This window comes from Echinococcus granulosus (assembly GCF_000524195.1).
Source record: "Echinococcus granulosus chromosome Unknown EG_S00012, whole genome shotgun sequence".
Classification (NCBI taxonomy): Eukaryota; Metazoa; Platyhelminthes; class Cestoda; order Cyclophyllidea; family Taeniidae; genus Echinococcus; species Echinococcus granulosus.
In genome coordinates, this window is record NW_020170392.1 from 1,239,943 (window position 1) to 1,266,838 (window position 26,896).

At 40.9% G+C, this 26,896-nt stretch overlaps 1 protein-coding gene across 1 annotated transcript; it reads left to right on the forward strand. All coding sequences in view use genetic code 11, as the record gives it.

Annotated features, from left to right (window-relative positions):
- Positions 1-381: 381 nt before the first annotated feature.
- EGR_02683 (Tensin-1) lies at positions 382-20,408 on the forward strand (the record flags this gene model as incomplete). Its single annotated transcript, XM_024491932.1, has 17 exons — positions 382-450; positions 492-559; positions 741-912; positions 10,804-10,959; positions 11,950-12,027; positions 12,223-12,414; positions 12,472-12,544; positions 14,205-14,305; positions 14,634-14,684; positions 15,277-15,470; positions 17,529-17,615; positions 17,695-17,874; positions 17,928-18,059; positions 18,404-18,480; positions 18,556-18,615; positions 18,683-19,165; positions 20,074-20,408. 17 exons carry the CDS (start codon positions 382-384, stop codon positions 20,406-20,408), a joined length of 2,508 nt encoding a protein of 835 aa, XP_024353747.1.
- Between the last annotated feature and the right edge of the window lie 6,488 nt (positions 20,409-26,896).

Here is a 26,896-nt window from a genome sequence, read left to right on the forward strand (position 1 = left end):
AAGGTTTCAGGTTAGGTAAAAACCAGATAAACCATGGGCACCAAAAAGTGTGAAAATCGAGCATTTGGCCACACCCATTACACAAGACCCCATAATCCAATGATTGAGCTTTGACAAATACCTTAAATACAAGCACTCCCTGATACGTAATCCGACGTTTTAGCAAAAAAACTCACCTACCTGCAAATGGAGACGAGGCCTGCCACTGAGGAGCTACATAGTCTACCAGAAAAAAGAAGGAATCCACCAGCACCATACCAGCGTAGGTTTGCCCACAACCCGAGAGCAGATGTGAGGGCAATCTTCTCCACCAAAGAGTGCTCAGGGAATTAAATAAGTATCAGTAGCGTCATCGTCTTCTCTCCCAAAAGCAGAAACTCGATGTTCACCCAACTCTCCACCTTCACCAGCGGCGCTGACGCCGTCCTTAGTGTAACACTGACAGCCACGGTAATAGTGTGTGCCTTGTCGTGAAAAAATTGATTCTCCAGGCACAATCCTTCCCCTATCGTCAACAATGGCGCCTTTGTCGTGTCACGACCTGCCTTGCCATAAACCAGTAGGTTCAAGTAAACGTAAATCCCGTTTCAATGCTGCAAAGTGCCACTAATCAGCATCAGTCGACGAAAGGTCCCAAACTACTCGTCGTGATCCGCACTAGCGTTTAAAATGATTTGCGCACCGGCTTGATAGTAGACTGGGTGCGGATGACCAAGTCCCTCTTCCAAAACCCTTTACAGGTCTCCAGACCAACCACTCTACCTCGGTAGAATTAAAAACAGTGCAACTAAAGAGAGCGACTTCTTGATCCGCGGCGTTAAATGGCGTCGAAGAGGTGGAAAGCTTCCAGCCGCCAGGAGTTTAACCAAGGAAGGATCCAGCGGAGTTCCTGACGAAGACCTCATTAGGCAAGTATTGATTTGGGGTAGAAAGAGGGGATGCGGCTGTTGAAGATGCGAAACTGGAAGTTATGGTCAAAATTTTAGGAAGGGGGTGAGAAGATGACGGAGCGCCAATCCCACAGGCAATGTCAAGACAGGTGGGATCGGTAGTGTTGCGAAGAATATCTGAGCAATCCAATCTCAAGAGTGAATTCAATATCCCTCTCGATAAAGAGATCTTCACACTCGTAACCAGGAATTTCAGGTTTGAAACCAGGGCGATATTCAGCACAGGACTGTTTGGCCTCGCAGATACTTAGAAGAATGCGCATGGTATTGGCGCGGAAGCCCAAAACCTACTGGTTTACATCGCGGACAGGGGATGTCAGCATATTTCATAGGTCAAGTAACGAGATAAGAAGGGTAAGAGTAGTTCATATTTCAGCACCGAATAATGCGCAAAAACGCGATCAAAATTATTCCTGTTTCACGCAGCAGTTTGACCTTGTTGTTATACTCGTGTCTTAAACAACACCTAAAAGTAATTTTTTCGTAATCAAAATGAAACAGGATTAGCAAAATTTACAAAAAAAATTGTCCAACTGCTAGCTAATTTTTTTAATGAAACAGGTGCTAATGATAATGAAGGCTGGATGAATACAAGAATAAGTTAAACCGTAGAGCATATTTGCAGGAATACAACAATCAGCTGGAAAAAATTGTCGTGAATGAAAGAGCCAAGCCCACTTCAAGCGGAATCCGCACATAACCCCTTAAGCTATTTAAGGAATCCCTGCCTCAGCCGTGCTTACTGTAGCGTTCCAGGACTCCTTGAAGACGAAAGAAGACAAAATACTCGGGCAGAATATATATTCAGTGCAGAAAAGGTGCCTGGGCTATTGACATGGCCCAGAAGGCCAGCCCATCCAGCGAGGTACAAGGGGGCTAATTCAAAGTACAAAAGTGGCACCTCACCAATACCGAGGGACAAACCACTATCGCATTACATTACAATATATAAACCCAAAAACTGGTGATTTAGGTGGAAAATCCCAGAGGCCCCCTCCAGTCCCCCAAATACCCTTAGCTCTAAGCCCTTCGATCAAAGATATTAAGCTGTTTGTGGATAACACTTTGTTAGCAAAAGCCTCGTGTGGAGTTTAGATCACGTTATCTTCTTGAGATGCTATGATGTCCATTCGAATACCGAAGTCAACGAAATTGGTGGTTTGTTCCCCAAAAGATGTATTTAGTCAAACATGTTTATCAGTTTTCTGGTAGTACCAATTACATGAATTGCATAATTTAAGATGAAAACCTTGCTAAGAATAACTTAACGATTGTTTAGTGAATTACTTTGCATATCCTAGCAAATATAGAAAGTAATAAGTATTCTTTTTAGGGAATCGTTGTGCACTTATATGGTTGGATTTTTTGCACCATTCTTATCATGTTTTGGTATACAATGTCTGAAAATTACTTTTTCCACAAATTTTAGGTGAAACGAGTTGCAGGTAATTGAATTTCTAATTCACTGCTTTTGTAAGCCTTCAACACCTAAATCAAAATTCATCCCATTATTTATCTCTGATGGAAATGGGTTGAGATAAGCTCGGCACTAACCGTCTGGGGACGATATTTTGAAAAGTATTTCTTAAGATCACTAGTCAGATATCTACTAGTTTAAATGTGTTTAACAAAAAACTCCAAAAGCAGCTAATCCACTTTGGATTTTGAGCCTAGACACTTGGGAGAAAACACCATCCACCTCCCTCAAATGAGCAGCCTTAATCAACATTCCTTCATTGATAAGATGAGCCCGCAGCCATGCCTACATTTATGAGCGTTAGGAACGTTCGATAGATGAAAAATACATATTTACAGACCTTAAGTAAGAATCTCCGTCCAGCACTTCACATTTCCACCACTTGTGTACTGGAATTCGTTTGGCTCTACAAACTTCAGTTTTTATTAGAAGTACTCTTCTAGATTCCGCAATAAATGTTTCATTGATAGGAGGAAGCGCATTTGCGAATACAAGTTAGTTTTACCAACGGCTTGGTCACTACTCCCAACATGGCATATATTCTAATAAGATCTCAAAAAGCTACTGAAAGTCTAAATGATTACCTGCAAAAAAGTGGAAACCACTCACGCTGTCAAAAAAAAAACTAAAAGAGGAAAATACTTGGGGACATGGCAGAAATACACCCCTTGCAAGGGCTCGTCGTAGATCGTCGAAATGCAAGTTTTTTCACTTCACAGTTTCGAAACATGATAAATTTCGTCTTTCTATGGATGACCCAACTTTTCAAAATCCTGTAATATCTATTTGTGTTAAATGCCTATTCTGTCAAATTCTACCATGGTTGCAACTCGCTCATCAAAATGAAAAAAAAAGGATTACATTCTCTCAGTAAAAAGAGTAATCCACTTCTGCAATTTCATCTCTGTGCAGAAGGACTCATTTTGTAGCAGTAATTCATCACACCAAAGGCGAAGAATGAACCAGTTTTATCCACCAAAGTAGCTCATAAATTAACCTATGTCCGTTTCAATGCAAATTGCGCAGCGATCATTCGCACGTGACGTTGGCTCGAGCAGCCAATGGGCGCTGCACCAGTCGCTCATTGGCTAAGTCGTAAATCAGACACCCAATCATATCTACCGCGGGTTAAGTCGATGAATAGGCGTATTAGCATGGCTTTGCTGGCACAGGGTCTTAACCACTAGATCGACAATTAAGCAGCATGATCTTTGTTGTTTACTGCTAAAACAATCACTTCACGCTTGGATTTACGAAGATGGGTCTTTTCAACACACCATTGTTTCCGCCTAGCCGTTCTGTGGCGTCGTCGAAGGTGATTTGCATTCGCTTCCTTTACCATGCCTATTATTTGATTTAATTATTCACTAGTAGTAATTTTTGTGGAGTCACGTATTTTCAAACGAGTGGTAGATACTTCCAACTCTGGATATTAAGATTTATAAGTGTCTCTGAGCTCTGGACTGGTGACTGTGATTTTAATGACAAACTGAACTGCCACTTCAAAAAGCACAAGAAGAATGAATGTAGGCGCGCATCGGTATCCACCATGGGCCGCAGTTCAGGTTGGCACTTTTCAGACCGTTTTTTTTTGCATATGAATAAACACGTGACTGCCGAAGTAATCTGGCGTAGTACACCCAGTCCCTGTGAACCCCAACCGATTTACCATTTGTTCCGTTTCACTCTCTTCCCCATGGCACATGGTCAAAAGATCCTTATAATATCAGTCTTTTCACAAACCCTAACAGTGTCGACTCTATTAACACCGAAGCTAATCGAATCAGTCAAGTATTCACGCTCATCGCAAACTAGGTGCATAAGCCAACATCCAACTATGATCAGATGAAAATTTCTTTTCTCTGGCGCATTTGCAGAACAAGTATGAAGTGTTACACCAAAAGCTGGAGAGTTTTGTTTAATAAATTGCGTAATCACCGCTTAGTGCCATGTTGCTCTTCACAATTGCAACTGAGGTTAGGTGAATTTTTATGAAAAATAAGTGCAAATAACCAAGTCGTTTGCCAAAAGCCATAGTATGCAATATCCTACCCGTGTTTTATAGTAGCCGAGATCTTGACCTCCTACAATAATGTTTGAAAGTGAGATGTGGTTCTTCACTAAAATGCCCCAAATATTTCACGTCAACTACTTGAAATTTCGAATCTGCATACTGATAAGTCGCTTTGCTTTTAGCTGTTCATTGTCTACGGGAGCACCGATGTTAATAACGCACACCATCGCAATTTTTATTTGTAGCCACCGTTTTAACGCTCAAAAGAGCCTTTTTCTTACGCTGGTAGTGTGGAACCCCATAAAAATTCCTTTTTCATTGCACTCTCCTTCGTAAAATGAGAGCCTGACCCTCTGATCTGATAGGTTATTGTCATGTGTAAGAGATTTCTCATAAAAGTAGTGCTATAAAATGGCACTACTTTCCAAGGCATTCCGATAAAAATGAAATCTGTGCTTGTATTCAAAGCTTTAAGCAGCTTTGACAGGGTGAATCCGCATGAAACGATGCACAAGTTGGGTAACGTAGTCCCCGATCCCAATTGTAGGTTTGTGAATAGATGACAGATAGGAGCAGTTGCTTCAAGGCAGAGATAGGCATGGTTTCCATAGGGGAAGCAGTGGGGACGCATCGAATTCGGTGACTCACGTGGTGCCATCGGTGAGTGATACGTCTCTTTCATCTCTCACAGACATGCATCCTCCGGATTTCAAGCAATTTCCAGACAATTTTTTTCTATGATTCTAAGAAATATGAAACATACACTTAGAACTTTATGGTGCACTGCTTTATTGAATAAACGCCTGTTCAGTTTTGGATGATTTCGCTCTAATAACTTTGCACAATCCTTGATAGTACTAGATGCGGTGATGTTAAAAGTGTCAAACGAAGACGAACTAAAGCCTAAATGGTTTTATCACTTAATTGGGGGGATGACTCAGGTTCATGAGAAGTACCGTTGAGGTCATTTGATCGAGTTTCTACGTCCTAATACCTCTCTCTTCGGAAATCTGTTACATTTCTTCGACGGTTTTGTTATGATTAGTCTTCAAGTAGATTCACCCAGTTATTCATGCGGAAAAGACTCTTTACTTCGGAATGTGGGGGAAGGGTTACTCAATGGATCGTTCTTTCTGAGATGCAGCCCAGCGCTAGAAACATCCAGGCACTCTCGATGCTACCAAGACGGGAAGTAGGACAAACATACATGTGCCACATGACGAAAGTCGGCCGTTAATTTAAAGCATTCATTGAAACTTTCCAACCCAGAGCGGTAGTTTGTTTATACCTTAAATTGACAGACGCCACCGCGGTTTCCGTACTAATTGAAGGAGAGTTGCATTTTAGGCTTTATTACACATAAACGCGTCCTGTATTAATCCTGGAGCGTTCCTGGTATGGACTGAATAGTGGCTCGGCAAAATAAGCACCCCAGAAGTGGGTTTCAATGTGTTCTCATCGCTCTGGATTATTTTATCCTCAACACAAGATTCATTGAAAATAAATTCCTGACATAGGGGTTTATAGAAGTAGGCTCCTGATATAAAAAGCTTGTCCACTTCATAGAAACACTTGAATTGCAAAATAACAAACGAACAGGACTAAAATACTCTCACAGTTGATAAATTTATTACTCTTAGAGTGGATAATTGGCATATTGCTTAGCGTGATGTTTTCGTAGTAAGATCATCTACCAACTTTGGGTTTGGAGGTGAGCCACTCAAGATCCTACCCCCCAACTTTGTTCTTATAGGAGGCCTTGCAATGTCTATATTGTTGACGTGATCGAAGATTACATTTGTTTTTGACAATTTTGTTGAAGAAATGTACAATGATTTAATTTATTTGAAGCCAACAACAACTAATACGTGCAAATAAAATGCTGTGTCTGTCTGGATTGTTTTGAAAATTGTCACCTAGGGTTGAAGAAACGTGTCACAAAGCTTGTAGCATACTTTTCCTCTCCACTACTTCATCTTTTTTCTTGCAACGGGAATGTGAGTGTCTAGGTGAAAATGACACCTGCATTTGACTTTAGTCGAGCCACGTTGGGACGAGAATAGTAGCACCCTGCCTGTTCACGCTCATTTGATGTCTTCAGGGCTGACAGCCAGGAGGCAGCGCATGTGCGGGGTACAGGGCAATAAAGTGGTAAACAAAGTTAAATGTCTCCGCGCCTTTTTTGGAAGAATCTCCGCCGTTAATCTCCCATGCAGCTAGACCTTACTTAAGAGTATAAAAGCACGAGAATGAAAGAAAGTAATTGAAAATTTTTACTCTTGGCAGAGCATCGGGAGAAGGCACCACAGGCACCTACGATTGTCACGTAATGATTTCACCATTGAACTTTGGAATGAACAGGCGGAGTTTTTGGAGTCAATTTTTTTGCTGAAGTTCTGGATATTTTATTCAACCACAATTAAAGTAGATTATATGCATATCAGGAAGGTAATTTTAAGCGAGACGGGCCATGTCGTAACAATCACGTAGACCCAAGAGTAGTTACTAAAAATAACCCAAATGACGACCAATCTACTCTTGAAGGCAGGCAGAGATGTCGCAATATCGCCACAAGCAAGCGGTTTTAGTACCTCTGCTGATGAGCAAATATGCCAAATTTGGCACGAAAAGCGGAAAGAAAAAGTTGACTTTGTGTAAGCAGGGTAAGAACAATTAAATGCTCTTGTGGAATCGGCAAAAGTTTGGAACCTTCAGCGTATTATGGGTAGTTTGGAAACAGTTGTGGCTATACTTTGCTGAATCATGAATGTCCTCTAAAGATAATTCTCGATTGCTTTTCCTATATCAGTGGCGATAACCAATCAGGAGACACACGTTAGGTGCTCACGATCCATGGGCTCCTTGTCAACTTCCGTCTTCTTGAATTCACCTAAATCCACTGATTCTCTATCCTTTCGTTAAAAATACTCCAGCTATTAACTCGGTCAATAGCATATCCTTCGAATAATAATTGTAAATCAACCATTTTTATGTATTTAAAAATACTAACTTCGACTGTTATGAATCATAATTTCGACAGCTTAGCTTCGAGGATATTTATTTCCCTTTCTAATCGTGCATAGTGGAATCAGTAGATGACTACAAATATTCAAGAAAGATGTGCCTTATAGCCTGTGGTAGTGGTGATAGTGTTAGTTGCAATATGCGCCTGTATGCAACGTTTTATGCACTAAAGTAATTGCCATTATGATCACTTGGCCCCATTGTTGTACTGCGTGTTGGAAAGTTGGCTCTCAGGTTGCGTGGATAGGCATCCACTCTATCGATGTCAAATTAATCACCTCAAGGAACGCCAACTCTCATGCCGTTTTAGGTGGGAGGATCATACTCAATGGTCTCCAAAGTGGACGCAGGTTCATTTCATATCTCTTCTCATTCAGTGGGATGCCCACTTTACTGCTTACTGGTGGAGATTTTGAGAAGTATAGTCGATGACATAAAATGCATGGACCAGCTAAATCCACCTTTTGGAACGGGCTTCATTAATGGCAATAGTTAATCTGATGTATTCACAAAACTGTGATGAGTCTGTGAAAAAGTTCGTTACTGTGCAATGGGGAACTAATTTCCAGAACGAAAAATTACTTGAAAAGTAGTATACTTGTTTAAAAAGGTATGGTTGCCTGATTTGTATCCTATGGTGAAATTTTCTGCCCATCTTTTCAGTTCCAAAAATGCCTCATACCCCTTCCTGACTTTAAGCTTACTAGACGTTGGAAGAGGGCTCGAATGAAAGCTCCTCAAGCATGCGCATTGGGACGTTCCATAGCCCAATAAATTGGTAAATGCTCATGATTCCAACGATCAGCACATTCAGTTGTGGAGTGTGACTCATATTACCATTGAAGCAGCATTTTTGACGAACTTCTTATAATTCTTTTTTCCTAGTGAATGAAAAGTACGTTTAACTTGAAAAAAAGTCGCGAAAATGTCTACAAACAGTCCATTTCTCCACTCTGATTTTACAATCGAATCACCCGAGTTCCTGAGGAAACCGCCCTCCCTTCAACTGTCATGCAGATCTTCGGTGAGTTGAAAATAGCTTTGCTGAGTTTGTTGATTTATTTGTTTGCGAAAAGTTTGTGTAACTTCCACGTATCGCGCATGTTCCTAGCCCCTTTAAAAGTGACACTGGCAATTATTTGCGGAATCCCCGTCTCACTTTAACGTCACTATATTTATTATGTAAATGCAAATGTTAGACTGCTTACTTTTCCCGACTATTTTGTCTAGTTACTCGTTAATCGCATTTATCCTCCAATTTTTAGCCTGATTTCCAGCTACTATGAGGAGTTATTGGTAATCATTTACTTAGTTGCAATCGAAGTCACCGCTATACATTAGGTGGCCAAAAATCTTTGTGAAAGCTTTGGCACACCTTGATACAGTGACTTACCTTAGCTTTTAGGCATCCGTAAAATGATTAACTAAATAATTTGATTCTGGCGATGAACCACTCTAAGGTGGTAGACGCATCATGTTCATGAGGGTCCTCTTCTTAATACCAGACAATCATGTGTCGCTGTCGATGTAACTACTTTGAAGTTCATGTGACACCTGCATCAGCAGACCATGCATTAGCAGATGTTTGTGGGCTTCCAAAGCCATCCAATATGTTCTTTACCTTATTCACGTACCTTATAAAGGATTATTTGCCAACCGGTGAGGAGAGGTGATTTCTGTAGTTCGACGTTCGCTATCCCCAAACGATCCACTCACTACCCACCCCACACTTCCAGAGCACGAATAACTTTATCTCCACAAGGTGAAGAACAAAATGGGTCTATGATGGACAGCAGATGCAATTGTTCTTGTTCAAGGTCTGGCTACTTGATAAAAGTCGATGGTGTATAGGAGAGGCTTCTTCGGGAAGAGCCAGAATGGTTGATCAGTCAGTTGAAGGAAGGTTCAATTCAAAATCTCTCAACAAAACGCGAGACCCCGTATATTGGAAAACAGGTCGTGTGAAGATACGCACTTTTGGATGAGAGGGTGGAGAAGAGCGATAGGGAGGCTGCGCCCTAGTGGTATTACCCACCAAGCAATGAATATCACGACTGGACGTTAGACGGCCACCTTATTAAGTAAAATACAAAAAGGACAGCTTAGAATTAAGGGTGAGGTGGAAGCGGATGTGACTGGGGCTTTTAGAAGCAATATATATTGTAGAAGTGGAGTTTGCAGCATACTTATGTCTTGTTTGGGAAGAGTGGTAAATTAGAATAGCGATTATTTCAACGAATAAAGTGTTATTACGAAGTTCTCTGCAGTTGTTTATTTTTTCTATGATAGAAAATCAGACAAGCATGCTTGATTATCTCATAGCTGTCCAGCACATTTGCCACCTAATTGCCATTTACGAAGGAGCAGTAAATTGCATTCCCGCCTTCATCACTCATCAGTTCCACTCCTTAAACATTTCCGTGTTTACCATCAAAATCAGACCCATATTTCGGGAAAAGGCTGTACAGGTAAACGAAATGACATGCGAAGTTCCCATGACAAACCTAGTTTTGTGAAATGGTAAACACCCCAGATTCTACGGATGGCAATCTCTGATGGCTAAATTCGCCCAAACAATATGCAGGATCACCAACAGGCTGATACCGGGTTGTTTATTCACTAACTCATGCTGTGTTGGCCAGATCTATTAAAGGCCTGTGTCAAAATAAACATACGTAGACCGCAGGCTGTACTTTGAGTGGACTCGCCATGGCCTTATCAGTGGCAGGCCTACCTGATGCAGATCTACGCACTTCGAGGTTGGTGGAGAGGTGCGATCCGTAAACGACGCCATCTCGTCGACAGAACATGCGGAGGCAACATGCTTAATGTGACAAATAAATAAATAAATGACCACGATATTGAGACATCAAAACACTGGTGAGGTGATTTTTTAGCTTTTTCTTAGCAATACGAACTACCTAAACTTGGATGTGATCAACTTAGTTGGAGTATGCAAATGCGGTGCAAAGCTTAGTATATCCAAATACTTGAGCTGATGGATTCTAGCACAGCTTATACCTTTTCTGTCTTAATTCCTTATAACTGTTTCAAGTATTGCCTTATCTACAATTCTTTTAACATCTCAGTGAATCGAGAATTTCGTCCAGAGTTGAAGGTAGATTGTCTCGTTTGTTAAGAAAAAATTTTTTGTAAATAAAACAAATTACTGCTCTTCCAACCATGAATAACGCGATCCCTTCTCTCAGTTTAAATAAAAACAAAACGATTCCTCTCAAACTGAATAGATTTCTATAATTAGCTTGGGCATGTTTAGTTTGTAGGAAGGAAAAAGCGGATAGCTAGAAAGAGGCTTTAAGCATTTTGGTCTATTTTAGAACTCGTCATTGAAGTCTACCTGTTCAACAAATGACATGGAAACAGCTTCCCTCTATTCGGAGGAGAGTAGCGGCTTTCGCCAAGGTTCGGAATCGGACACGGTGATTCTCTGTTCCAACGGAAATTCGCATTCCTCTTCGGTCGCGACGCAAATGGTGGGTGGTGTTGCGATAATATTTACCCAGAAATTATTTCAAATCATTCAAGTATTTTTCATCTTCTAAGAATCTCCTAGTACTTTTTCTATCCAACTTGGTTCTCACATTTTATGAAATTTCAGTAATTCAGTATAACCTTTTGCCGTTGGAAATATTCCCTTTATTATTACTGTTGTCTGTTTCTATGGTTACTTACTGGACTCCTGTTTGTCATACATTGTGTGGCTGCAATATGAAGCCTACCATGTTTCACTCATGTGTGCATTTCTAAAACAACATTTTTTTGGAAGTACTAAATGAGGCAACCAAATTTTACAAGTCATTCCCGCCATGCTGGCGTTGTTTAAATTAACAGAATCGAGTGCAGAGCAAAATAAAAATGAGATTGTTTTCCGACTCACAAAAGAGTAATTTCAATTATGCAATACGTGTGATTATTTGGTACGCAGCACCCCGAGACCTCTCTCTGAGGACAAAAGAAGACATAATGCTTGGGCAGGGTATGTATTTTCCACGCACAGAAGGGCTGAGGCCTACTAGCATGTCCCGAAGGACATCCCGCTCAGTGGAGGCATAGTGGTGGAGGCCTAAATGGCCTGTTACCAGGACCGACATTTAAATAAACAATTAAAGTATCGCATAGCCCCCCTCTCCTCTTTTGAGTGTCGTCTTTGGAGCTCTCATTAGTCAACCTCCTACGTTGGCCGACACAACTTAGTCGGTGGTGGAAAAAGAAACACCCAGAGGCCAACCACATTAATCACTGAATTTGCATGTAACTGAGAAGACATTTAACTGCAAGGCCACTGATTCCTCCTCGTAACTGTATTGGGGAAGGGGGAATGTGCCAGTCATCTCGTATGTCCACCCCTAGTGGCAGGAACACCGGCCCAAAAGCAGTCATTTAATAGAGAATGAGGTTTGAAGTAGTTTTGCAGGGATAAGGCTTCCTTCTTGCCACTTTGTTCTCACTTCATTGCTATCGAGCCATATCCCTCGGAGTTCATTCTACCTAGTAGAGAGGAGGCGGCATCGCGTATTCACATAGTTGATGTCTACATACAGGTACGACAGACATCTTTGTAACGAACTTGTCCAGATGGTTCATGGCCACAGCTACTGCCGCTTCATTTTTTAATAGCATTCCTGCAGAACGCAAAATTGGGGTAGTTGCCGAGTGTAGATGCCATTTTCAGCCCTTTTGTCAAGGGTCGACGTATTCTGCCATCCGCAGAATACACATTTCTTCTGTCGTGCTAGGGTTCATCACCCAGCGGTGGAAATCAGGATAGATGTCTTTTAAGATCGCGTTTGCTTTCCCTTGCCACCAGCATAGCGTGCCGAGACTTTTCTGAAGATGAAGACATAATGCAGGGGCAGAACATGTATTGTCGACATGCAGAGAGGCTTGGGGGTTATTGGCATGGTCCGAAGGCCCTCCACCCGGCGGAGGTAGAATGACGGAGCCCTAAGTAGCCCGTTATCAAAACCGTGTGGTTGATTCCGCAGGTTGTACTGTACTTTCACTTTGCAGTATTGCCTTTGGACCGTGCCAATGGCATCCCACCTCTTCCTTATGCTGGTAATTTATGTTCTGCCGTATTACTTGGGCTTATTACGACCTCGGGGCAGAATCGAACGCCACAGCAAATTTTAATCCTCAACAGAAGAGTTGGACTGCGATTGTCTATAACAATTAATAAACAAGGTCTAGCACCTGCGAAACGTACAACTTTACTACTTTTTTGCAGGTTAAAATGCTAGCCTATATAACGTTGTCCTGGCCTTATTTTGCAAACTGATGAGATATTTCTTGCGCTCCACGATGGACTTATCTGGGAAAACCTAATTTTAGTAGATATGGTCATTTAAAAGTCGAAAGTACCTCATATAGCACTTTTTATTCTTTAGAATTCCCAGAGTGCACAATGCACAAGCAGCGCTGTGGGGTAAGAAAATTCTTCACTTTCTTGTAAATGCCTCCATTGTAAGCTTTTTTTAAACATTGACCTCCTGTCATCTCACCTTCATCTATTGTATTCGTATTAAACTGAATGTAAACGCCTTTAATAACCCACTCCCTGAACATTATCCAGTTATAAATGAGAGGTCTTGAGACGTCTCACTGATTGAAAGCGCGACCAGCCCTAATAGTGAGATATTAAGTAGAGGCAGGTTTTTTATTCTCAAACCTGCATTGTTGCAGATAGGATGAGCTACATACACCACTTCTACGGTTCCTTTGAAAGTATGCTAACAGGGTTTTCTTCACTCCATCGAACCCATAGAAAAGTGATATTTTAGATGAATTGGTCGAATAACAAAATGCACTTTGCAGTCCCAAAATATAAGTGGAGATAGTTGAAGTTTGGTGTTGTTTAATCTTCGTGATATCAAATGAGTCGGGAGTTCACTGAGGTGACTTTATATAATCTAAGGTAAGCTATTTTTCTCATTCAAATAAGTTATTTTCTTTAGTTCTCCAAATTACAAGTGGGTTTTTCGATCCCTGTGATCTGATAACTTTCCCTACAACGGTAGAAATGCAGTGATGAGGGTGGGATATCCATCTTAATAGTTGTGCACGTAGGAAATGAGCTGCATATCAAATCTTAGGAAGAATTTGCTTACCCATTATGAAATTTACCTGCGGTATTAACACTGCTTACAATAAATCACGTTTGCCACTTGCTAGTAACTTCGAGTTCGGTTAAAAAGCCATGTGTGAAGTCAAAAACTCTTAGATAAAAATGAAATGCAAGATATAAACACTCCAAGATAGTTTTAAGAGAACCTTTAGCTAAAAGGTGTCACTACCAGATGTACCCTGGCAAAGAATTACAAGCTGGTGTCCGGACTTACGACGAGGACGATGCATTATCCCATGCCTCAATTTTACTTGTTATCAACCACAGCCTATTAGATGAATGATTTGCCCTCCTTTGTCTCGGTGATTTTAAATAACTAACATTTTTCTGCTACGAGTAGCTCAGATACCGCATCGAACTGGGAAACCGACAGAACATCGAGAGGATCTCGACTTGATCAAGTCCTCGATCGGGTTTTCGGTAAATGTCTTTCTTACGAATTTGGAACTACAAATACTAATCCGTATGTTTTGAATTATTTAATTTACTTGAACATCACCACTGAAAGGTAGACCCTTGTAGCTTCCAAAACGCTACTGGGCTGCAGACACTGATTAGTGGATATTTTTTTTTTAAAATTCTTGTCTTCTTTAGTCCAAGTATCTCCGGAAGGTGATATTAAAATCAACCATCTCGCCTGTCTTGCCCACATTCAAAAGGTGATTGGCGAAACCATTCAAGGTGCCCGAATTCTCGTAAGTGAGGTCACTTCTGCTTCCTCATTCACCAGTGGAAATTTCTCGCTGTGAAAAACTTTCCACCTGGTTAGGTGTTAAGTTACCAAGTAGTCAACCAATTTTAATATTCCTTAGTGAAAATTCTCAACTTGACTTTTTTTTGTTAGGTGGATAAATTGATGTTGGCTTGAAAGCTATTCTAATTTAAGGACTTTTCTCATTTAGCTATTAGAAGGAATTAGGATGAAGATACTATGACAAGTTGGAAATTTTCTAACTGTGGTATAAAAACTAGTAAAGTACTACTCGTTAACCTGAACTTTACGGCATTTTTCTTTTTCTTCAGGTTTTCAATTGTCAGGACCCTGACCCTAATGTGACTGAAATGTTTGATCAGGTCAGCTTTTGGTCTTAAGGTCAATATTTAAAAGTCAAGTTTTAATTAGAAATGGAAGCCTCACTAAGGCAGTATTGAGCCACTTCTGGCAAAGTGGTATTGGTCACGCTTTATGGAAGAAAAGCCGATTTCTAGTAGTGTATTGCGCTATGCACAATGCTTGCAAAGTGGTCGAGCTCACGAAAGTAGTGTCTGGACTACAAAAAAATAGCTTCATTCTTCCATCTCTCACCAAGATATTGTCACCCGTTGTCCGAAATGACAACTGCCCTGACCCAATGCACTGTCGAAAGTACAAGTCAACGATCACAGTGGTTACAACAGCTGCTGTACTTGTTGCCATCTTGGCTTTATGCTGGCAACCAAGTCTCTGACAAGGGGTATCTCTTCTACTTGCACTTTTTCTGGTTGGGCTTGGTTACATATTACGTAAATTCTCCTTTGCTTGGCACATTCTTAAACATTTCCCAGTATTTATGAGTCTGTAATGAAGAGGAGACGGGTTGAGTTGGATGGATGGATCTGGAATGAGTAAACCTGAAATGAGCATGAAGCACTTATTACCAAGCCCTTCTCGATTTTTAAACTCCAGACCGTCGACTGCTGCTTTGACCTCAATTCGATACCCGACCTCCAGTCGTTCATTCGCTTTTGCGAGATGTGCTACGATTGGCTGGCGAGTAGCAACTCAAACACCGTACTTTTTCATGCGGAGAGTCCCACCGCAACTAAACGTTTGCTCTTGCTCCTCTTCGCCTACGCCTGTTTCTGTGATTCCGTTGAAAGGTAAAAAACTACTCTGCAACAAGTTTCTCCGTTTTGTTAAACCTCCCATTACTTCAGCAAAATGTGTAAAGATAAATTTAATTTGACTTTTGATCCAAATGAAAAGTGTGAAGCACATACGGTCTCTAGATGAGGCCACCAAATTCATGCAGATCTGTTTCGTCCACTTTAAACAAGCTAGAACAAGTCAGTTAGGCCACGGCTATTCTTTCTCAGGTCAGCATCAAAACGTATTTTAACCATGAAAACTTCCGACAGATGAGCTTTGACCAACTAGATAAATTTACTGCGACGCCTCAATAGGGTGTACTAAAAAGGTCCTGAGGTAGACATGAAATATTCGTTCTCTTTGGCAACACAGAAGTTGTGAGCATCATTTCTAAAGCCGGTTTACTTTGATGTTTTGATGGTAGAATCAGTTCATTCACTCCAATTAATATCATTTTGTTTGAAAAGACTAAAATACTTGTTTACTTTGCATAAACATACCCCTTTGTGAAGATCCTCCCAAAGGACTTTCATTCCTTGATCTGCCATCCAGTTTACATCCGGCCATAACACATTTTAATGAGGTTCGCTCTCTCGCTAAATTTATAAGTTTTGCTGTCAAAATTTCCGAGCTCACCACGCAGACGCTTTGACTTATTTCGGTCACGTACCAAGATCTGAGAATCAAAGAAGGATTCTGCAAGCAATTCTATCAATTAGGGCGCTGTTGATTAAGGAAGACAAATGATGGGAGAATAGAGCAAATGTGTCGGCGTTCCTACTCATGATGCAAAATTAACAGATACAAATTCTCAATCCACTTTGTTGAAGTGTTGCCACATCACAGTGAATCAGAAGTCGACAATTTTACCACTCCCAAGTTAGGCAAAACATGTGATCTGAGGCGAATCAGAGATATGTATATGCGTTACTGGTGGAAGTTTATTCAAAATTTCCTTTGGTTTTTTAAAATATGACGCCTTATGACAATATATCCAGAAGTACTGTAGTCCGGACGTCACCAAGTGTCGAATTGGTGTTTACAGGAGCACAAGAGATAGAGTTAAGCTGGTCGGGAAAAGACCATTTTCATCTGCTGAATCGGATTACGTTTGCACGTTGGCTAAGTGCGGGTTGCAATGCTACCGACTGGTGCGTAAGAAGCAACACCCAAAGGGTGTGGTAGATGAGTTGGCTGGAGAAGGCCACATTAGTCACTGCCACCGCCGGCGATGATGGTGCAGCTGTGACGGCAGCGAAGTCACCATCGTTCAAGCTCAACATGTCGGATCGTGTAGAGAGATGCGACAGACCGGAATTATGTTTTGTCAGCCACTGTCAAGGCATCTTCTACAGTCTTCCACGCGCATCAAGTAGTCACAGATCGGCATATTAGCTTTTCTGTTATGTTGGACAACCCTAACTTTGCGTAAATAACTCAAAATTTCGTCTCTTTTTCCATTTTCACCATCTATACGTGAAAGTCCAGTGAGTGACGTATTGTTCCACCCTACTTCTGAGGCATCATGGAAATGAGTTTAACCATGATCGAGTGATTGACATAGTCTGATACTGAAGTTCTCAGGTAATAGAATCATTCCAGGCATTTAATTTTCGGATAACGCAAAGATGAATAATGGACTTTATTTTATCCACACATTGCCACAGCTCAGCTCAAGCATTTGCTTGGTAATTTAAACTAATCAGGACACGTCGTTTATTTATCTCTTGTGGCACTTAATTTCTAAACAAACGTTATGAAATCTGTCTACCAGTTAGCAAACTATAGGATGGTTATTCCCTGTGTTTACTTAATACGCCCTCAGAAACTGTTTTTTTTCTCTCCTAATGACAAACCAATGATAAGAAACCTAGTCTCTTACTTTCTGAACGCATCGAGATTGCGCCAATGGGTTTAACCTGTCAAGGTCGGAGGTAAAGGGAGTATCACCTTTGCCAGATATGTTGATGAGTCATGAACGGGTAGGAAATGTCAGGTTTGCTGTCCACATAGGATTGAGGAAAGGCAGAGAACTGGAGGGTTGAAATGAGTTTAATTTTCGCATTTAGGCAAAACATTCGAACCAGCAAACGCCTGAAAGCCTACCTCTCCGCCTATCCCAATGGGAGAACCAGCGTTCCAGTTGTATATTTACGGTGAGTTCAAGCACGGCGCAGTCAAAATGCCGCAAACACTTTCCGACGCCCAATTTAGCCACTTTATGGTATCTTATAGATATTCAACCTACATGAAGATTTTCACCCCCTTCCGTCGTCAGAGTATTTCCAGGGCAACCATGTCCGTCTATTCCGTTGTTGTACACAACTGTCCTCTATTCACCGATCATTCCGCCAGTATTTTCTTTAAATTCTACTCCTACTCTCCTCTGCGACATGTCTACACAACAGATGTACAGTAAGTGAAAAAAACTTCCTATCTAGAATTTACTTACCTCCTCACTGTTTCAGTAAATTAACCGGACGAATAAGTGAGAGGGCAGTTTTGCTGTTTACCGAGGAGCCGATATCGCTGAGAGGCAACGTGATAGTCTTGTGCTATCGGCTCAAACCGGAGAAACTCGAAAGGAGACGTGTTTTCAAGTGAGTTGGCGATTAATCAGGTAGAGGAAACCGTTGGCTAACGACTTTGGAAATAGTTATGCAGTGCGCTAGCAACTAAACACATTTGTGCCGTGAGGTTAACTATTAAACTGTGAATTGTATCTGTGTTGCGTTTAAGTTTTCAAATCTAACCGTAAAAATGCGCTCTATTGCCGTGAAATACACCGAAATAGGAAGAAATTTTGGGAGAAAATTTAGTTTATTTGCATAAGGATCAGTCATCAATGAACATCTGCTCAGCATAGTGACTCGAATCATGCATTTCATTGAAATCGCTCCTTTTAAATTTTTTAATAATTTCTTTTTCGGAATTGGCATTGTAGACTCACATTCCATTCCTGCGAGGGTCACAAGCAAATGTTGACCTTCAAATACGATGCATTTGACGAAATTTCGGAAGGTAGTTGATCATATTTCACATAAGCACTCCTTAATTATTTGACGCTAAACCTGAAACTAGTACTTTCCTACTTAGCCGTACCAGCCACGTTTAAAATGGAACTCCATCTAACGCCAGTGATGGATGACAAGTCGGGTAAGTTGAAGCTGGAACATGTTGGCTATTATAAGACATTGCACAAAACCGACTTATTGCTTCCCAGTTCCCCCAGAAAGTACCATCGGAAATAACTTTTTTCTGGAAAATACCAAGAAAATCCGCCATCGGAACAGTCAACACCTTCCGTTGGGTGACAGTATCGATCCGCTGAATATCATCGAATCACGAGATATCCCATTGGAGGCAGTTCGACTTTCCGACTCGTTAGAAGATATCGACCATGTACCTAACCGGTCGAGTCTGCTGGCAAACACCCAGGTATTGGAAGAAGTCAGTCGTGAGCTAGTGCGGAACCGCAATCAAACATTCAACGACTTCTTTATGAACGCCTGCGGTCGGCAGGACGACAAACAGTGGGGTTTTCCCGTGCACTTTAAACGATACGCTTCAAAACAGCCTCCATCACCGGACCTGCGAGGCCTGAAGGTCTCAAAAACCTCTGTAGAGGATTGGCCATCCAACTACGAAATGTCAGATAGAGGCAGCATCGATTCTGGAGCTGGTCTGCATTCGGATGCTTCAGGTGGTAATTATTATTTCTACTGAAAGATATCAGTAGAGTTGTGTGTTTTTCAATTGCAGGGCGTGCATTTCCATGAATTTTGTTACAGATGCGTCTGAGAGGAGTCTGAAAAGGCTAACCAAGATCGGATTGACGAAAGTTAAGAAGAAAATCAAAGGTAATTGAATTCGTCTTTAAAGCGCTAAAATGTCTCAATTAACGCGTTGCCTAGGTACTAAATTTGATGTTGATTGTAACATCAAGATACGTCAATATCCCACAAAAATAATTTGGTTTATACATGCAAACTTTAATGAAATAACGCGTTGTTATTATGTCCTGATCAGCAAAATGCGAAGGAAAATAATTACCTACACTTGACTGCTTTGGCAGTAATTTTGAATAAATGAGGCAACTTTACACGGATTGACTTTGAATAAAAAAATATCCCCAAAAGTGTTAAAATTAAGGTGGTGTGGCGAAGTGCTTTTTCGCATTTGTATAACAGCGGAATTCTCAATTTTTGGGAGGAATTCCACTTTGCATTGGTTACATGGTAACTTATCATTAATTTCCCTTGATTGTGTTTTGATTATTCATTTTTTTTGAAGCCTAGCTTTAAATATAAACATCGAAATTTTCGAGTCAAATATTAACAACTTTCTATTACTAAATGCGAGAAAGGATCCATGTAACGGTATAGGCGTCGCCCACACACTTTGTACTACTCCGAAAACATAAAAGCGTATGGACACAAATTTTTTCTACTGGATTTTACAAACGATATTAGGACTTATGAACATAACCCATAGTCAAGTATTAGCAAGTATTCAATTTCCATTACACCTTTAAGTTTGCAAATTAAAAGTCAACAGCCAAATTTGCGATCCATTTGCCTTTTAATGCAAATACTTTCCTAAACTTCGTGATAGGTGTTATTGACTTGAAAAAACATAAGTCCCCAAAGCACAACAAATCCAGCAATGACGAACAACTGATGCCTCCACCAGTAAGCAGTGTGGTCCCCCATGCACGAACTGAAAAGACGACTCCAAAATCGGTGGCCTTTTTGAATTCCACCCCAAAGAGGGTGCCACCTCCACGGCCTCCACCACTAAAAGTGGCGGAGAAAATGGACACCAACGAAGTGGAGAAGGAGCGGCAAGGTAAAACCCCCGCCGGTGTTCGTAGCGTTCCTACGCGATACTTTGGCCCACTGGAAAAGTATCAGCGGGTGGCTGAAAAGGATTTCGCCGGTGGTGAGTGACTGCCATGTTCTCAAGTTAGCGAGACAAGAGGAGATAATCTTAATCAATCATCTCATTTTCCAATGATCAGGAGCATTTTCATCCTTGACTGTTTTCATAAATCAGGATCCTCTGTTTCATCTTAGCCCTACCTTGGAACATTTAAATCACGTTAGTTAGAGCGTGGCTAAGTGTTTTGGTGTTCATGGTACATTAAATTAAAAATTTTCTCATGGATAAGTGGTTTTTGCCGAGAACTTGTTGGTTTTCATTTTTGAACGACTTTCATTCGGACGTACCTTATAAAAATTGCGCAAACGCTATTACATCCATTGACTGGAAAGGTGTCAATGAATTTGCGATTGGAGCTACAGAAAAGATCGTAACGCCGCTATTCAGCAGTGACCAATTAATTGAATTTTCTCAGATCAGAAATGTCAAAAGCTACTGGGTGCCTTAGGATTCTCGTTTTTCCTAATTTTTTGGTTTCAAATAAGGTAGACGCTGAAAAAATGACGCCCTAGTTCTATAGAAAAGGTACACATAGGTCTCCATAGCTTCATATTTTGCATTCACTCAAATCATATGCGATTGTAATCTTACATTGAAATATTCTAGCTGATGGTTTTTTTTGTGATTGGGTTCAATGGGTACAACAAAAGCGCCATTTTTATCAGTGGTGTCGTGCCCCTTCATGTGTAGCTGTTACACAAGTGCTGGGAATTCCAATTAAGTAGGACCGCCTAATTCAACTGCAGACGAATGAGGAGTTCAGTGGCATAACCTTCGTCTCGACGGCACATGGTAAATGGTGTAATATAAGAATATCAGGCTGTTGTAAACATCACGACATTAAACATACCTTCCTTTTTCAAAGTATTAGCCCAAAATTTGTGCAGTATTGGGAGGTGCTTCCAAAATCACTAACACGTTATTCCCCTGGCGAAGCGTTCTACTTTGATTGGCAGCGGCTGAATGGCAGAGTTCATTTGGCTTCTCGGTGCGGCCGTAAGAAGTGGGAGTCTTGTGGTGTTTTGATGGCTCAGTGAATATGTGTGAGGTTAGCATGGTTACAGCGGTGAGGGCTCGTGGTCGCGTGGGTTTAGCTGCATTGCCAATTGCCGCGAGACGCGCTCAACCAATTAGTGGCTCCCAATGGCACACGCAAACGCACAGAGAGAGACAAATAAACGCTTGATTTGAGCATTGTGATACATTTGTACCCACCTCAGCGCATGCCTCAGTAACCTGCACAGGATTTATGCCTATAAGAGGAGTAATTGGCCCGCAAGTTTGGAATCTGTTCTGAAGGAGGTAGGTGAGTTTTGTAACCGACTTTCATCTAAATGCCCCACGATTTCTGCGTTACTATTTTAAGCACAAATAACTTTAGAGCTACTCTGAAATGTTTGATATCCCCCTAACAGCAATCACTTACCATCATATTCTTCGGTTTTGCTCTAGGGTTCTTGTTGAATGGGTTCAGATTCAATGTACCTGCAGTTAGAGGGCATTTCATGCTTAAGTTTGACTTATGAACTAAAATTATTAAAATAATGTAATAGCGTGAAGCGATGGGAATATTTTAGAGTACATAAGGCTGCAATGTGGGTGTACAATAACCATCAACTTCTATTTACGAATTTAGATGATTACTGTGAGAAACAGTTGTTGTTTTGTATTGGGATGTAAGAAAGTGCACGATAAGCACGTCAGTTGTTCCCTCAATCTCCTTTAATAATCACACCTCGTGGGAATATTTGGGAAACTAATATTTGAATGCTTAAGTAGTTTTATGTTTTTTGATTACTGAAAATGTGAGTGTAATGTGGTTACCCTCAAGTTGGTCTTCAACTCCCCGTTAGGGAATTTAAGCAGTCGATTTGCTCAAGCATTCATTGGTTCCCCAGTAAAAGCTGTCTCGGTTTAATACTCCATGTAAGTTGTTGTATTTCCTGGTGGGGGCACTGTGCTCAGCTTTTGATCCTGTACCACATCCCAATACGTATGCACACCGCTTTCAGATCTGCAAGTCCTTGATTTCGCACTTCTCTCACAAACTGGATTAAGCAAACAATTGACTGCGTTAGTGCCTCCTTTTGTTCATCTCTGTTGGCCAGTATACACTTACTGAAGTCAGTAATAGGGAACTCAACATCCAAAAGAAATGAATGCATTCTCATGCTCATTTAGACCATTTCTTAAAATAGAAAATATGTACCAACCAGCAATGTATAACCCAACTAAAGTAAAAGTATTCATTATCTTGACAAGAAAATTTAGAGGAAGATGACTGATTCCCATGAAAAAGTAATGGGGACAGACTTTAGCCGTATAGAAGGTCTCAATCCTTGGGTCACCATAAAATAGAGGCGCCATGCTTAGCGGACTGGGGGCAATTCAGCAGTAAACAATGTGTCTTCCAGGGTATTTGATATCTTGATCGACCTTATCATTCCCAAATTCCCCCAAATGGAAGTAATGCGATACTTGTACTAAATTGGAGCCACTCTTCTTGCACTCTTCTGAAACAGATATAAACTAATTTACTCGGGCTCAACCAAGATCTTCGGCGGTATCCGACGCAATACAAAATTACGCACTTTAAATAATTTACAATGCCCTTAAATCGCTGTTTTATTTGCTGATTGTGTTACACACCTTCTTGGCAGGAACTGCTGTAACAAAATGCACTTGTAGAGACAACAGAGGAATTAGTTTTGTCATTACAATTGTAAGCTTCTTTACAGCAGAAAAGTAGCGAGTTGAACATAAATTGCTCTGTGACTACGACCGGATCCACGCTCCACTTACTTAGCTCTGGCAGACGTGAAGTAATAAGTCCATTAAATAAAAGCAAATAGAAACACAAGTCTTGTTTTTAAGTTGTACTGTTCTGAAGAATCACTAACTTGTGACAAATACCTGCAGTGACTATGATTAGTGGTGTGGCCATTTGGCCAGACTGATATGTTTACCCTTGCCCCACAGAGGCTTTTATGACGGTCGTGGTAGTTTAAAGTGGTGGCAAGATGTGCGATTTTGCATTACGATCTGTCGCGCGAATTCCGGACACCAACTTTTAGTCCCTTCAGCGTCCTCTTCCAAAGTGATACCTAAGAATTACTGATGTTGGACAATAGCGTTGAGTTGGCTTTTAAATAAAAACTGCACGACAGAGTTTGATTTTGCGATTGACAAATATTCAAACTGAGGAGCCGCCTAGAAGTTGTGCGACGCATGGCACTATGATATATGTCGGGTGTGATCCATTTATTGTTAATTCTTCTTGAAAGGCCATTCCTTTCTATTCCTTTTCTCGCAGAGAGGGTTCTCCTTTCAAGGATTCACACCTCCCCACTAATCTACCCGCATTCTTTTCAGTTTAATTCCACTGTCAGTGGTGGAGTTGGATGGCGTCATATCATTAACTAATAATAAAAGGGGTTCGTACGATTTTTTGATAACTAATTATATTGGAGGAAGTAATCACCACTATAAGCTACAGTCCATTCCCACTGAGGTATCAGCGTGCTGCGGGTTCTGCTTTCTGAAAAGTCACCTCTAGGATCAAGCAATCTAGCTTTGGTCACTTCCGTTCCCATCTGACTTTTATTTCCTAATCCTTTTTTCTATTTCATTGGTTTAATGCTAAAGCCAAAACATGGTGATAATTACTGCTTGAAGAAATACTAACAGGGGATTACAAGGGGTGAGGGTGACGACGAGGTGACATCCTCCTCCCTCCCTCCTTCCTCGCCTCACAAGTCACTTTCGCGGTACGCAGTATGAGGGTTTATGTTGTTTTGACTAGTTCTGGCCGTTTATCAAGCATACCTTTTGCTCGAATACCTTTGAGATCAAAGTTGTAATTGTTTGACATTCAGCATGAAATGTAAATTAAACAAATGCATTTGCAGCCCCCCTCCCCTACACAGTCCAAATGTATTCTTGTAGGGAAGAAGTGATGTGTGTCCTAGGAGTGTCGAGTAAAGAGTAGGTCTGTCGCTGGGGTTAAACAATTATGTGTTGGTTGTCTTAATGAACGCTGGAACGCAAAAGCCCCTTTTCATAGCGATGTAAAATGACTTTGACACTAACTATCACTCGTTAATGCATGGGATTTAAGACCAATTTTATAGTGGCTCTTGTAATTATCATCTCCCAGGTTATAAAGGTCTGAATGAAATATTTCATCGTTCACGTCACAAAAAAAACACGTTAATCTTGCTTGTTTGAAACAACAATGATAAGTAACTCTTCCTGGACAGTGCAGCCTATCCTTGAGTGATTAACCACCGGAATGAAGTTATTTAGTTAACCATCTCTGAGCGCCGCGGTCCATCGCTACACCTCCAAGGGCTTGACAACAAAGCTTTGAAGCCGAGTTGGACTCGGATCGGAAGGCAGACGAGCTTGACATCTTGTGTAATGAGGATTCAAAACGGGAGAAAGATACCACATAGCACAGATAGAGTACCGTACCGATGCAATATCAGCAGTACCGCAAATATCTGTCCATGATTTGGCATGCATGTTCCCTAAAGCTACAGCAAGTCGCTGCTTGGAGCTATGCCAATAACTGTACAGAGATTTTCAAGTACCTGTTAAGTTTTTGACATTTTAAAACTACTTTTATAACAGTCCAACTGCGTAGTTAAAATAGTTTTTTAGGATTTTGGCACAAGGCATTTCTTCACATACTTTCTACCCTGTTAAAGAGCAATGGAAGGCAGAGTATTTCCTGTAAATGTCAAAGATTATTAAAAGTGGTTTTTCCCTCTTTAACGGCAATCCTTAAGAGAAGTGTAGATATGGGTCAAGTGTCTGCGCATCAAGACACTTATGATCAATTGCCCTCATTTATCAGGAGCTTTAAGGTAAATGCAGGTCAGTTTTTCCTCGAATTTCGTGACATAATGCAATTTAAAATGCTCTAAGTAGTACCTCATTTTTAATGCGAAGCAGCTTTATTAGAGATATGGTATAGATTTTATGGATGTTGGATTGAGGAAATAATGAATTTCAACCTATTATAACCCCGTCTTGGTTACAAATAGCCGTAACTATGGCATTAGGGTGGATGGTTTTTCGGGGGCGATCTGTTTGTTAAACCTAGTATCACTCCATTTCTGGTCATCTTTATGCACAGATGGCGATTATGTTGTCCGACAAAATCTAAGGCATTTCCGCCGGCTCCTCTGTGACACACCGCAGTAAACTAATCCATGCGGAGAAGACGATTTACATTGCGCCTCGGTGTGGTGTCCATCCATCGAAACTGGAGATATAGTTCTTGCAGCATCATTGCGTTTACTGTGGTCACCACTGTAACTTCAGAATTTGCTCTGATAATACAATAAGCTTGGAAGCACTTTTTCTAATAGTGCACTGAGGGGCTGAAAGACTACTGGCCTAGGTGACATGAGTGAAACGCAATTACACCAGTGCGTTGATTGAATCGCGTTGCTTTAAGACCTTGAATCTTTTTTCGGGAGACGCTACAAAGTTATTTAGTTTCAGTACAAGTCTGCTTTGTTGGAGCCAAAAATGCCAAGTTAAGGGCTTTGATTTATCGTTGTCTGGTTTATTTCCTTGAAGCTTGCTAATTTTACTGCATTCGCGAACCGTGCTGGATGCCAAGGGAGATAGGCTGAATGAACAATGAGGTTAGTGAATTTTTTGTCACTGACAGAACCTCCAAGTCAGTGGCAGGTCAGACAGACTAATTAATGACCAAAGGTCGAAAAAATGGGTCGCACTTATGGTAAGCAGTTATTGAAAATGGCTGCTGCTGTCATGTCCACCGGTCAGTTGGGTGAAAACGCGCATCGCCCGTATTGAACACGCCGTCGGCAAGGTAACCAATGGAGGGGCGAGACTGCATGGCGCGAGTGCCGCTTTTTTTTTGCAATGTCAGAATCCTTCCGTCTGGCTGAATATTCTTATGCAACTCAAATTATGCAGCAGTGTTGATTTTGTTATGCTCTACGGATAGACTTTGCTTGGACTGCTATCAGACACCGCTTTGTTAAAATCAATTTAAGCAGTTCAATTTCAGGAAATTTTTTTCCTTCTTCGAACATAAAAGCCTTATGCGAAAGTAGAATTGTGGCATTTTAAATTATGTATACAAAATTTAACTCCTTGATTACTATAATTTCGAGGTGCGAACACTTTTTACCTGTTTTTGATTTTACGAAGTAGACAAACACTGAATTGATGGACTTGAGACAGGAGCAACGAACAGCAAATATTACATGAAGTGCACAAAAATGGCTTTAATTCAAATATAAATTTTAAATTGAATTTACAGAGGTACTTCCTGGTTGGCTGTGAAATTACGCAAGACGCTGAACCTACTGAAACGCCCAAAAGTACCTCTGCGGACCAACCTGGTTATGGAGGCAGTTAGGCTAATGGTGAATCAACTGCAGTCAACGCTTAAAAGATCTTCCAAAATATTTGGGAGGGAAATGGGAGATAGTAACTTGTATTTTGTTAAATT